We start from the raw sequence: 14562 nt of genomic DNA, 5'->3' as shown, positions 1-14562 counted from the left end.
GTGATATGCCCAGGGTCACATAGCTAATAAGTGTCTGAGGCCAGATTTGAACTCAAGAAGATGAGTCTTCCTGATTTTAAACCTAGAATTCTATTCACCGTGCTTACTAATACTTAAGAAATCTGATCAATGCAAATGACAAGATAGTTGGAAGTAGATGTCTCAGGGATTAGGAAAGAGGTTAGGGCTGGTTAAGTAGAATGGAAAATCCGGAACAGATGAAAACTGGGCTGATGAGATCACCGAGTGTAGTAGAGAAGAAAAGGAGAAGAGGGCTAAGGACTGAGTGCTCTAAACACCAAAGATCCAGCAAAAGAGACTGAGAAGGAAAAGTTAGTTGGGTAGGAGGAGAACAAGGAGAGTCATGAAAATCTGGAGAAAAGAGAGCATCAAAGAGAAGAAAGTAAGCAATAATGCCAAAGCCTTCAGAGATGGCAACATGGATTATGATTGAGAAGAGGTCATTAAATGGGGACATTAAAAGATTATTTATACTTTGGGGGCCACTAGATGGTGCACTGGCCCCAAAGTCAAGAGGACCCAAGTTCAAATCCAGTTTCAGACACATTGTGTGATCCTGGGCAAGTCACTTAATTCCAGTTGCTACACACACACACACACACACACACACACACACACACACACACACGATAATGATACCTTTGGACAGAAGTTTTCATTGTATATTATAAACAAATCATAAAAAAAAAATTAGGAAGAAACTCAAGGCAGCAATTATAAACTTTTTTTCAAAAAAATTTTTTTACCACAAAAAGGAAGAGAAATATGGGATGATAGCTGTGAAGACAGATGGATCAACAACAGGTCCTCTCTCTCTCCCAGCTCTCTCTCTTCCTCTCCCTCTCTTTTTGTCTTCCCTCCCTCTCTTTTTTCTTCCCTTCCTTCCTTCCTTCCTCTCTTTCTTTCCTGAGTTTTATTAAGAGTTTTTACTAAGTCAGGGCATCCAAAATGCTACAATTAATTATTCCAGACATTTCTTCCCTTATAGTCCTTTATAAATGATAAAGGCTAATATAATTTTTAAAAGAGCAAAATAAAGCAATGTTTTTTTTTAAATGTCTATTGACATGTTTTTTTCTATATTGTTATAATTTTGTTCTGTATCTCTCCCTCTTCCCTGTCAAGAGAGTATAACAAACAATATTTTTTAAAAGACAAAAAAGATCAGCATAATTGATCAATACATTGAAAAATCTGTAAGTCTGTGCAGTACACACTTGTAGACCTCCCACTTCTGCAAAAGGGTGGGGTAAGAATATTTTCTCATACTTTTTTTCTGTAAGCTATGCTTATTATTTATCATTTTTGCAATATTAACTTATGATTGTGTTACTACTCCATTTATTAATTGTTGTAATTACTACATGTTACTTTTTCCTCAATTCTTCTTTAATCTGCACCATTTCAAGTTGACTTTATTATGCTTCTCTGTATTCATCACGTTTATCATTTTTTCCAGTTCAGTAATATTCCATTATATTCATATATTACAATTTGTTTAGTTATTCCCCATTCAATGGATACCTAATTTGTTTCCAATTCCTTGCTACCAGAAACATAGTATATATTTAAACTTTCTTCTTATTACTCTTGTTGAGGTATAAGACTAGTAATGAACTCCCTGGGACAAAGGATATGGACATTTTAATCATTTTGTTTGTCTAATTCTAAATTGCCTTCTAAAGTGGTCATATTGATTCACACTTCTACCAGTAATGCACTAATGACTCTTATTTTTCGCCAGCCACTCCAACATCACCTCTTCTCATTTTTTGTCATCTTTGTTAGTTTTCAGGATATGAGATAAAATTCCACAGTTGTTTTGATATATATTTCTTCTGTTATTAGTATTTGGAGTATTCTTTCAGGATATGTTTCAGGCTGTGAAAGTTTGCAATTTGAGGGGAATTATTTGTTTATATTCCTTGACCATTTATTTATTGGAAATACTTTTTAGGTATTTCATATCTATACCTGTTCCTCTATCCATCTATTTCTGCATATTTCTTATTTATATATCTTGGATACCAAACTCTTATCAGAGAAATTTGATATGGTTTTCTTATTTGAAAGCTTATCTCCTTATCTTAGGTGCATTAATTTTGTTTGTGCAAAAGTTTATTATTTTTTTTTCAGTTTCAAGTAATTAAAAGTATCTCTTTTATTGTTAGCAATCACCTGGATCACTTTTTTGGTTAGAAATTCATTTTCTAAATTTTTGTTACATGATCTTAGGTATTAAGGTCATATAAATTAAGAACATGCTTGTAGAATTTGTTGCTTTTTTCCAACAGAATTGTTCAATGTAATTACTGTGTAGCTTAGAAATTGTAGCCCAGGCTTTTTCTTCCCCGGAGGTAATCTGTGGATTTTTTCAATTGGCAATTTGGGAAAATTTTCTTGTTTTAGAAGCTGTTGTATCTCTTCTTGAATTGAGGTTTTTAAGTTTTTGGTCTTACTATGTTCTTCTGAAATACCCATAATCATTAAATTGTCCCTCAATCTTCTGTCTTTACAAGCAATAGATTTTGCTTATATGGAGATCATATTTTCTTTTAATTGTATTGTTTTTTGCATCTTTTCTTTCAGACTGTCTTTTAATTCAATATATTTGCAGTCCTGATCAGTCATAACCTTTTTTGTTTCTTTAGTGAAATCTGCTACCGTAGATTAAAATTTGTTTTCTATTCTGTTAATTATTGCTGCTATGTAGGCAATAAATGCTTCAAAAATTCTTATTTCTTTTTTTAAACCATTTAGGAACATCCTTCTATGGTTCTATCCTTTCTTGGGAATTATAGGAGTCTTTGCATAATGAGCTATTGGTTCATTTTCTTCATCTTGAAATATATGTTCATATATATTTGGAATATTTTACTTGATCTAGAAACCAAAAATTCTTCTTTTGTAATGGTTTCTGTTTATTCTCAAGATCTTTATGTTTTATTTTTAAATCACTTATCCAATTTTTTGATGTTTGATGTAATTACACTGCTAAGTAGTCACAACAACAGTTTTTATAATTTGGTTTATTCAATTATATGTTTCTTGGTAAAAAAAAATATATATATAATCTGGTATCATCATAAAAACTTTCAAAACTTACAAAATTTAAGCAAATAAGAATTACATTCCACATTATTGTTCTATAAGAAATGACAAGCTGGCTAATTTCAGAAAAGCTTGAAAAGATTTACATGAACTGCTGCTAAGTGAAGGGAGCAGAACCAAGGGAACATTGTATATAGCAACAACAAGATTATGCTGATGATCAACTGTGATGGACTTGGCCCTTTTCAACACTGAGGTGATTTAAGGCAATTCCAATAGATTTGTGATGGAAAGAATCATCCACATCCAAAGAGAACTGTGGAAACAATATGTATTAAAGCACATTTTTGTTGCTGTTGTTTGCTTATTCTTTCCTTTCTCATGTTTTTTCTCTTCTGTCCTTATTTTTCTTGTGTAACATGATAAACTTTGAAATATATTTAGAAGAACTACACATTTACTCTATATTGGATTGCTTGCTGTCTAGGGGAAAAGGGAGAAAAATTTGTAACACAAAGTTTTGCAAAGGTGAATATTGAAAACTTATCTTTGCATGTATTTGGAAAAATAAAATACTATAAAAGAAAAAAGCATAAACATTTTACATTCTTATGGAAAGAGTTGCTACGTATGAGGAGGGGCACATTTGGAAAGGAAGAGAGAAGGAAAAAGCAAAGGAAAAGGAAGAAGACCAACAGGGAAAGGAAGAGGAAAAAAAGAGAAGGAAAAGGAAGAGAAGGAAGAAAGAGGAGGAGGAAAAAGAGAAAGGAGAAGCATTCCTTAATATCCACTCAAATTGACAGAATCCCATATGGTTACAGCATATAACATATGCATAACATAGTAAAGCCAGTTAATACAAAACAGTCTTCTAAAATCTGGTTCACTACTTTCCATAAATATGCACAGCATCTATGGGATGCATAAGCTTAAATAAATACTGCAATTATAATGAGAAATGTGTAAGAAATAGATTTGAAAAAAGTTGAACCTACCCTGGAAGTCCTTCTCTGTGTGTAAAGATCTCATGCAGAACTCTTTGTTGTTTATTCTTTGTTCTCAAAAAGGACCAAGGATATCTTGAGGGTGATGTTTTGACTTGGCATGACTTGCATTTAAAAGAGGCAGAGCTGGGCACTCATCAGTCTCACTCTCTTCCAGTCATCAAAATCCAGTGGCAAGACAAAGATCAAGACAACTGGCAATGGTCCAGTCTTTCATCAATTAGATTTTCTCACAGTGCCACCATTCCCAGATTTCACATTTCATTATGAAGCAGTTAAGCTTCTCCATTGATGATTTCTATAGCTGAATATAAGTTTCTCTAAGGCTAGCTTCTATCTTTGCAAGTCTCCATTAGCATAAGGACAGTAGACATGTAATGACATCTGTTGTTTTATGTTGTGGGGTTTTTGTGTGTGAGGCAATTGGGGTTAAATGACATGTCCAGGGTCACACATTTAGTGTGTGTTAAGTGTCTGAAGCTGAACTTAAATTCAGGTCCTCCTGATTCCAGAGTCAGTGTTCTATCCATTGTGCATCTTGCTGCCTCAAAACATTTGTGGTTGCATTCCAGTTGTTTGTCAATGGGAGCAATTGATAATGAGTATTTCAAAGTGAAGAGCCTTTACATTAAAGCCAGTTTCTCCATAGTTATTGTTTCATTATGAGGGTAGCTGCAGAATCAAAACATCCTTGACATTATTGTTTTATGATTTGTTCTGTGTGTTCTTATGATGATCACATATTTTAAAATCAGCTGGAGTCAGGAATTCAGGTTAAGGGAAAATCTTCAATCTTTATTCTTTTTGAGGTGAAGGGGGATTAGCAATGTGAGTAGCTGCGACAGGATCCAGACAGCAGAGGTGAAGAGTGATCGTGATAGCAATGTGAGCAGCTACGACAAAAAGCCAGCCAGCAGTTTCTCCCTGCCTCTCTTCCTGTCCCTCAGCCTCCACCCACCAAAATCGTCATTTCCTATATAACACATCAGGACTCCCACAAAGAGTGGGCAGGGGCCATTCTTTCTCCAAGCATATATATTAATAGAGTATGGTCCAATTACTATTTAGCCTCACGTGCTTGGGAACCTCAGTGCATCAACTCGAGCTTCAGCCTATTACATATTCTCTAACAAACTAAGTTATATCAATGGTTCTAGTGGAATTTCCAAATGATTCTTTTCCAGCTTTCCTTCTACTTGCACTCTTCCTTCCAGGTGGGAGATTTTTACTATTAAGAGTAAAGACATCTTTACTCTTCCAGTAAGTTCCAGTAAGATAAATTTTCATGAGAAAATTGACATAGAAATGGGTTCCACCGTTCCCACCAAATGAATCTCCTGTTTCTTCAAAATCTTCCCTACAGCATTCTGTGTCCAGTTTTTCTTCTTCCCTCCAGTTGCACTAGGAAGAGCTGGGAGCAGATGCCCAGATTGGCAACGGTGTCCAGATTCAGGGCAAGGCAAATGGTTTATGAACATGCAATTGCCATAAACAGACTTATAGGTTCTGCATTTCAGTGCAGGCCTGGGGACTTAAGATCTATAATTAAGTTTTCTTCATCTTGGGTCCTTTGGTTGACAGGTTTATTCTTTGTAGTGATATGCTAGCGGTAGCTACATCTTGGGAGCTGACTGAAAATGCCTAATCTCAATTGCCAATCTGGGAACTATTCTGATGGGAAGAAAGCCCTGTATCTACTGGGAGTTCCTTGGAGAAAGCAGTATTTTCCTGCTAAGAAAAAAAATCTGACTGAGCTTATCTGTATTCTTTAGTAAATCTACAACTTTAGAAATGGGAAACCTTCAGATGCTTTTACCCTTTCTGATTTTAGAGGAGAATATTCCTCAGAGTTCAAAGAGCAAATCTGAATTGCTTTGTAGTTTTCTGCTTTAAGGGAATTGCTTTCACTGAAATAATAATGATAACATAATAAAAATAGCAATATATAAAAATAAAAAATATTTGTAAAAATTTTTGCAAAGCTCTTTTTAAATAGTATTTTATTTTATCCTTACAACAATCCTATAAAATATACATACTATTGTTATCCTCATTTTATAGATAAAATAGGCAGCTAGAGATAAAATGACTTGCCCAGAATCATATAATCAGGAAGTCTGACACAGGATTTGTACTCATATCTTCCTGTGCCATGTGCTCATCCACTGTACCACTTAACTACCTAGCTAAGAAAGCTGACTTGGAAATTGAAAAGCCTAGGCTTACAGCTGCTGCTTCACTGAAAGATTATAATGATTCCATAAAGAGATTATGGAAATCAAGACCTGCACTTAAGAGCTGTAAATTGTCCAGTGCACAGGGATTTCCATATTCATGTATCTTACTACTAGCTTTGTTTATATGTGTTCATTTTCCACTGAGCACTTTGGTGGGAGAACATGGCTTATATTGATGGGTGGACTATTATGTGTTGCTATGTTATACTTAATGTCATTTTCCCTTCTGTTAATAAATATATCAAGATTAAGAATTAATAGCATCAGCAGGGACTAATTTGTATAAATAGAGAGCACACAGCTAGGGACATAGGATCTACAGTTGTAATTAGCAGACATTTTGCCTATCCCTACAACAGAATCACCACTTGGATCCTTAGAATGAATATCAGTAGTGTAGTGTACAATTGTGAACAGTTCTACCCCCAGGAAAGCCCTTGAGAGGTCCCAGCATGAATGCAGCTTGGAGTGAGCCAAAACTCAGAAATTATGAGAGAATTAAGAGGATTATTGATCATCATGCTGATTGGTGGTATTGCTTGTAGGCTAATAGGTAGTCAAATGAAACTGGGAAGGAGGAACAGTGGAGGAGGTTAAGATCTTTTTTTTGTTTTTAATGATAAATTTGCACTAATGATTTAAAAAAAGCAAGGCAAAGCCCAGTGTGTAGCACACAGTAAGTTAGAGAGAAAAGACAATATCAAGTTAGGTAAAAAAAGAATCCTCAGCAAAACTGTGGCTGTTAAGTATTTAGGATGTAAAGATGACTGCTACACATTAGAGAAAATTTTGTAGGGTAAAAGTGAAGGAAAATGTCTTCAAATTTTTCTATTTTAAAAGAATCTTGTGCAAAATTGACCATTAGTATTAAGGCAAGTTTTCAACTTTATCAAAATCTAACAGTATACAAAATCTTATGAAATCTTAAATGATAAGAATAGCCAGTTTTCTGTATGACTATATTATATGGAAGCTCTACTGCATAGGGAATTCTTATGGTGGCTGTCTGGAAATTTCTGAAAGAACAATAGATTATTGAATTGTTCAGGTGCTAAGTCAGGAACTCATTATTGACTACCTGGACACTGTTCTAAAAGTTTTAGAATTTGTCTCCTGGCTTCTAGTTTCTAGCATCTTTTATTTTTCACCCAAATATTAAATTAATATAATTTTTATATTCAATATATAATCACAGCTTAATAGAAATTGAATTGCTACCTAAACTGAGATTCTAGTTTGTAATTTTTAAAGATACACTTACATTTTTACTGTATCAAACATGCTCTTCTCCACATCTACCAACCATTGTTCTACAAAAGTTTTTACATGAACTTTCCTATAAGTTTGTTTAAAAAAAAGTTATTAAAAATTACTTAGTGATATATACTACAATGCTTCATTAAAATTATAATTATATTAATTTCCTAAATATTTCTTTGATTATAGCTATGGGTCAAAGAGAAGAAAAACCTATATTATCATATGAACTTACATATATTATCATTAAATTCTCTGTCTATAGCCCATCAAAATATGTAATTAGGGGTTTTAAAGACTGAATGTTCCCATCTCACCCAAGTTGAAACAGCAGGAGCCTGACCTAATCTCACTACTGATAAGCATGGGTATTTTAATTGGTTCTTTTTTTTTTTTTTTTTTGACCTGAGCCAATTTGGTTGTTCTTATAGGCAAACTGAGAAACTTCCTTTCTTAAGGACTCACCATATTAATGCAGAATTTACCACAGACATGCAAGTAATGCAGGTTGCTGTTGCTGTAGCTTGGCACTCCTAAGTGAAGGAGTTCCATCAACCTAAACCTCTCTGGGAGCAACTAATCATGATATGAAATCATGATACAAATGCCCTTCACACCGGTTGTCCCCGATACCTGGGATATCAGTCTCAGAATCTGGTTTTCTTAAAACTCATCTGAAACATCATCTCATACCTTATTAGATTCCTACTAGCAGGTAGTCTCTCCCCCCAAAAAAAATTTACTGGTGTTTATTTTGTGTATATTTGGCATGAACTTAAATATGCATATAGAATATAAGTACTCCGAGGTAGAAACTTTCATTTTAGTCTATGTATCCCCGATGCCTCACAAAGTATCTAGCAATAGCAACCAGCAAATTATTAATTTACTTTAAAAACTCTAATCCTTAAAGAACTATCCTTTTAAAATGAGTATTAGTTTGAGATGTTTATTAACATTACAAATTGATTTTTCATTTTTTAAAATGCAGAGTTCCTTTACATAGTAAATATGCCCAATGCATTTATAACATAATTCTGTTTACATACAATTTTCAGTTACTCCCCCTTTGGAGGGGTGATTTAGGAAGAATATTTGCACAAATGCAAATAGATACACCCACATATATGTATATGTCACACACATGATATACTTTATATGTACACATATGTGTGTATATACATGTACCCCACATAAATACGGGCATGTATACATATATATATGTATATGTACCCTAGTGCTGACTTCATCTGATAAAGAGATATTCCCTTTGTGTTACAGGAAACATTAGACATCTTTGTAACTTTCTAGACATAAAGAGATCTTATCAAAGAAACTCCCTGTTTTCAGCAAAGCCAAGCATCTGCTTTACAATGTAGAGTTTTGGGGAGCTTCTTAGGGTCTTAGGAGATTGAGTGACTTGCCCAGAGGCACATGGACAGTACTTTTTTTTTTTTTTTAAGTTTGGCTTGAATGCAGGTTTTTCTGATCCTGAGGTGGACTATCTATCCACTAGGCCAGGTTAGTTCTTTCTAAAGAATTATTGGGATGTAAGTTTTATCAGTCAGTTCTCTTGAAATTGAGGGAGGAAATATGCTAGCTATTATTTAATATGTGCAGACATATTTAGATATTTAGATAACTCCTTCAATAGGGTTAAAGAACACAACTGATAGGCAGTAGATTTGTTTTAATTAGAATTGGAACTGGACATTTTGACACTTAGAACAATCCACTGGAATATTGAGAACAAAGACTCTGGAAATCTATGAGACTAATGTTAACCAAACTGGGGTTAAAAACACATTATTCTTGCTAATCAGTACTAAACTTAATTTAAATGTTGATGGTACCCTTAAAATTTATACAACCTGGACCAAAGCTCAAGTCATTTTGTCTGACTTATGGCTCTGACTAGCGCTAGCCAGTATGCCAAGACTGGCAGAGATCCAGGTTTCCTTTCTCATTTCTTCCAACTTGAAGAGAGAGATAAAGTCTAGTTGCCACAAAGGATAGCAGCAGCAACCTCTATGATAGCAAATAGAAACTAATGCCTAGAGAATATTGATAAAAAGGGAGTAAGCTTTGCAAAGGGAAGTGGGAATCTGCTGTGAAAAAAGAATTGACAAATTAAAATGGTAACAGTAAGAAAAAAAACAATATGGAACTTGTTTTTTCAGATTTTTTTGGTGACTTAAAAAAAAGTAGAGAATATGTGTTGTGAACAAAATTTATGGGTAAGAGTAAGCTATGGAAAAAAAGAGAGAGAAGTAAGATTTGTAGGAAAGAAGTAGGTTTTTAGGGGGGGGGTCTTAATTTAAATATTTCATTTTATTAAAGCCCTTTTTGGTATCTGGTTTTGTAATCGCAAGAGTTTTTGTGTTTGTTTTTTGAACATTTATGTTTTTTCCCCCTAAGTGCAAATATAACTTGAGCAGAGTGAATAATTTCTGGATAAAATGTCATAAGATCTTATTTAAAATTTTTACTAACCATGTTAATTAGCAATGTTGGTCTATAGATTTTTTTTCAGCTTTATTTTTCAGCTTAGATTTAGGGCAGCTAGATGGTATATGGACAGAGTACTAGATCTGGAATCAGGAAGAGTCATCTTGACTTCAAATCTGGCCTCAGATAATTTACTAGTTATGTGATTGTGATGGTAAGCAAGTCACTTAATCTTGCTTGCCTCAGTTTCCTCATCAGTAAAATGAGGTGGAGAAGGAAATGGCAAACTACTCCAGTATCATTATCAAGAAAAGTCCAAATAGGGTCAACAAAGAATCAGACATGGTTGAAATGACTAAGCAACAATTTAAATATTAGGAATATATTTGTCTAATAAAAAAGAGTTTATAAAACTTTTTTCAATTATTGAGAAGCATTTATGTAGCACAATTATTAATTGTTCTTTCAACAATTAATTTTACTTGTAAATCTATCTGGACCAGAGTTTCTCCCTTTTCCTCTCCTGGTACTTCTTTATGGTTTGTTCAGTCTTGATACTGACTTGTATGAGATTTCTACTTCTTGTCTTGTTCATTGGGATATTTTATATTGGGAGGAAATTACTTATTTTCTCAAATTTTTGATTTTGTACCATGTACTTATGATGGTAAATCCTGATAATCCTCTTAATGCAGTTTATTACTGCACTGAGTATTTTGGTGGTCAGATTACACTTGATTTATAATGAGTTAAATAAAATCCCTAGATCTTTCACAAATGTATAGTTGTCCATCCTTACCTCCCTGTATTTATTGTACTTTGTAGAACTGATTTTGGATCACATGTAGGGTTTTAGTTGATTCATTTTAAATTTTTCCTAGGCAAATCCAGTGGTCCTAATCTCATATCTCTTTGCACCTAGTTGTGTCATCTGAGCATGTCTTCCAGCTTTAGGTCATATTTAAACATGATAATTACACTATCTCTATCTTCATCAGGGTATGAACTATATATTTACCGGTGTCTAGCATATTCCTGGCTTATAGTAGGTTTCTAATAAATGCTTGTTGATTACTTGTATCATGGAATAAATGTTGAATAGCAAAGGGATGACCCTTTGGCCATATTCCTGGAGACCTCCCTTAGGAATCTCTTTCCACCTTAAACATTAACGATTACTTTGGTCAATTTGCTGGGATCCATTTTCTGGATTTCCTGATATAGCCCAGATGACAGTAGAACATATGGACCTCTCCTCTCACTATAGGAATGTTCCATCTTCCCAACCCCAGTCCCGATCATAGAGTTCTCTAATAACATCCTTTATATTGCACAATTCCCTATATGTAATGATTTACAATTGTATTTTTTACCCACCGTGTTCCTTTTTGTTGGCGTTTGGATTGACTTAAATTGAAATTCTTTGAAAAATTTTGTATGCATTACTTGTAGCCATATTTTGATACTTAAATAATTGTAGTCTTTCCAAAAGGAGGTTGAGACCATTAAAAGTAGTGTGTAATTTTCTAAAGACCATCTAGCCCATTCCTCACTTACTAATAAATTCTGAGCCCAGAATATTATTTATGTTTGGTATTTGTCTGAGACACACACACACACACACACACACACACACACACACACACAAGCACAAGCTCTGTGAGTTGTTAATCCCAATCTATATATCCCAGTTGGATAATAAACATTTTCTTATACTTAGTTTTTTTTTTTGTGCAGATAAATAAATCAAATTCCTTTGAATTATTTTCATTTAGAGGAATTGACAATGTTCTGTAGCTTGATGTAGGTAGCACAATATTATATGACAATTTGAGCATAAGACCTCACTTTTTATATGGAAATCCATTTGTAGTTGAAAATATTTCGTGATAGTGGCAAACAGCTTTAGAAGTGTGTGTTTCCCTCCTTTATGGCAGATTTGATACTAAACAAAGGATCTTTAAGCAAATTCCTTTCTCTTGTTATATATTTCAAGGAATCTTATATGATTTTGATATACGTGTGGCAAATTTTGTCTCTATTGGTCTTCCAGTCTCATCCTTAAAGACTCGCTGAACCACTTTGCTTTGTTGGGACTCTTAAGAGATTCCTTAAATTGTTTTTTTCCTTTCACTGCTTCTTGCTGTCTGAGAAAATGATAATTCTCCACCATAAGTTTCCATCATTCTTATCTGGAAGATTTTTCAAGTCAGTTAACATTTAAAATGATATTGCCTTTAGCTATCATCTCTCTCAAGTTGGTAAAAGGAAGAAGGAAATAAACATTTATATAGCACCTATTGCTAGGCATTGTAGTAAACATTTAAAGTATTAACTTATAATTAAATTGAGTCAAATTTTTGCTGACTCACTTGTTTATGGTTGTAAAAACACATTATTATCTTAAGTTATTTGTATGGTGAGGTATTATTTTAAACGATTTCCAAAGCTTGTTTCTTAATTGTCTTAAACATATGCCCATCTTACTTTTTATCTCTTAATCTGCATTATTTATGATTCAGTAGTAGAGTTACAGAAAGATAAGAGAGGCTGCCACTTATGGAATTAGAGATGCAATAAGGTACATCTTAATATATTAAATAATATGTACACGTTCCACAAATATACAATGTTAATTTCTGACCCATCATTATTAACTGTATGAGGAACCAATTTGCATGTGTTATAGTGAAGACTTGAAACCTCTAAAGGTAAGAAGATAGAGGAGCACAGGTTTTTTTTAAGAAGAGGAGAGGTAAAGAGAAGGACCATTTTTTAAGGTTTTACTAGAACACGGAAATGTCTTGTTCCTACACTTCTATGAATAAAGGGTTTGCTAAATAAACGTGCACTTTAGCCAGGCTCTTTAAATGTATGATCAGAAATCCCAAAACATTCTCTAATATTAAGATTTTGCTATATCTAAAGATTAAATATTAAATATATACCATACTTTGGCAGAAGTAGTGTTTCACCTTCCGCTGATATGAGCAATGTGACCAGAGGAGGACCCGATTCTTTTCTCCATATAAACAAATGTCTTATATTCTCAAAACATTTCATAAGATGAGGCTGCAAGCAAAAAACATAGTTAAATAGCATCATAAAGTTTTGACATGATCAAGAAATAATATTCATAAGCACAGTAATAAAATATTACCTGGATAGCTTCAGGATTTTTGCTTTCAGACAGAATTTCAATGAGTTCAGCATTACTGAGAAAGTAAAATCTTGGGAAAATCATTCTCTTCACTTCAAGATATTCCTGTCCCAGAAAACATAGACAAATATGAATGAGAACCCAAACACTGATATAAAAATATCATATATGTTATATGATACACAATAAACATGTATAACAACAGAGCCACAGGAGGAGTATACATTCCAGTATACATTCCAGCACCATTCTGAAATACATTTTCTTTTGAAATAGTATCTTATAGTAGAAACAGTGGAGTTTTTGTAGTGTAGAAGAAACTCAAGTTCAAATCCTATCTTTGATAATAACTGGCCATGTGACTGTGGGCAAATCACTTAACCTCTCAGAATATCTATAGTTTTCACTTTATAAGGTTATTGTGAGAGAAATGTGCTGAATAACGCATATACTATATTTTGTAATTTTTTTTTTTTTTTGCTTCCAGGCAGGCAATTGGGATTAAGTGACTTGACCAGAGTCATATAACTAGTAAGTGTTAAATGTCTAAGGCTGAATTTGAATTTGATCCTCCTGACTCCAGGGCCTGTGCTCTACCTAGTGTGCCATTTAGCTGCCCCTATATTTAGTAAATCTTAAAAATGCTTTATAACTGTTAGCTTAGGTGCATTTTCTAAACATCGTATCATTAGCCATCATCATTGTGGCAGTATCCACAAACCTACTACATAGACCATTTTTGCCACATTCCTAGGTATGCCTATCAATATTCAATTTTTTTCCTTTTGAACTTTTCCAAAGGAAACAATAAGGATACCTTGGAGAGGTAGATTCATCTTTAAGATTCTTTTTACTGCTTATGTGGTAAACTGTGCCCAAGTTAAGGTTAATGAGTCACCTCCCATCTTCTATTTTGTTGTCAGGTATCACGTTATTATTTTAGTTATCTTAAGTTTCTTTTCCAGAGAAGTTTTAATCTTTTCAAGAATATATATGCCCAGAAATTTTCCAACTTCTCTTTATTTTTAACTGACTTCTTATCTGAATGTTTTTTATTCTAATAATCACTATATTCAGAGTCCTTACCATATACTCATTTTCATCAGAGCCCAGCATACACCCAAATTTAGGGAGCATGGGAGTGACTGAATTCCCTTACCTCTACAATATCTAAATGGTCAAATTAAATGAAAAGACATTTCTCAAAAGGAAATGCACAAATGAGAAATAATGTACAAATTATCAATAACCAGAAAATCTGTTAGAATTATTGAACAGAAAAATAATAATTAAACCAACTATGAGGTGCCCCTTCATGACCAATAAAATTACAAAGACAGGTGAAAATAAAATTCAGTGTTGTTTGGACTATGGAGACATTAGT

At 33.5% G+C, this 14562-nt stretch overlaps 1 protein-coding gene across 1 annotated transcript in view; it reads right to left on the bottom strand.

Moving 5' to 3' along the window:
• DNAH14 (dynein axonemal heavy chain 14) overlaps positions 1–14562 on the bottom strand; it is a 386173-nt gene that overhangs the window by 228123 nt on the left and 143488 nt on the right. The window contains exons 24-26 of the mRNA XM_051996560.1: positions 13179–13283; positions 12972–13090; positions 7575–7649 (exon numbers count right to left, since the gene is read on the bottom strand). Of these exons, the coding sequence (XP_051852520.1) occupies positions 7575–7649; positions 12972–13090; positions 13179–13283 (299 nt within the window). The remainder of the gene's footprint in view (positions 1–7574; positions 7650–12971; positions 13091–13178; positions 13284–14562) is intronic.

Source organism: Antechinus flavipes, chromosome 4 (assembly GCF_016432865.1).
Source record: "Antechinus flavipes isolate AdamAnt ecotype Samford, QLD, Australia chromosome 4, AdamAnt_v2, whole genome shotgun sequence".
Lineage (NCBI taxonomy): Eukaryota > Metazoa > Chordata > Mammalia > Dasyuromorphia > Dasyuridae > Antechinus > Antechinus flavipes.
Note: the sequence above shows the minus strand (reverse complement) of the source record. Positions and strands in the feature narration are given on the sequence as shown.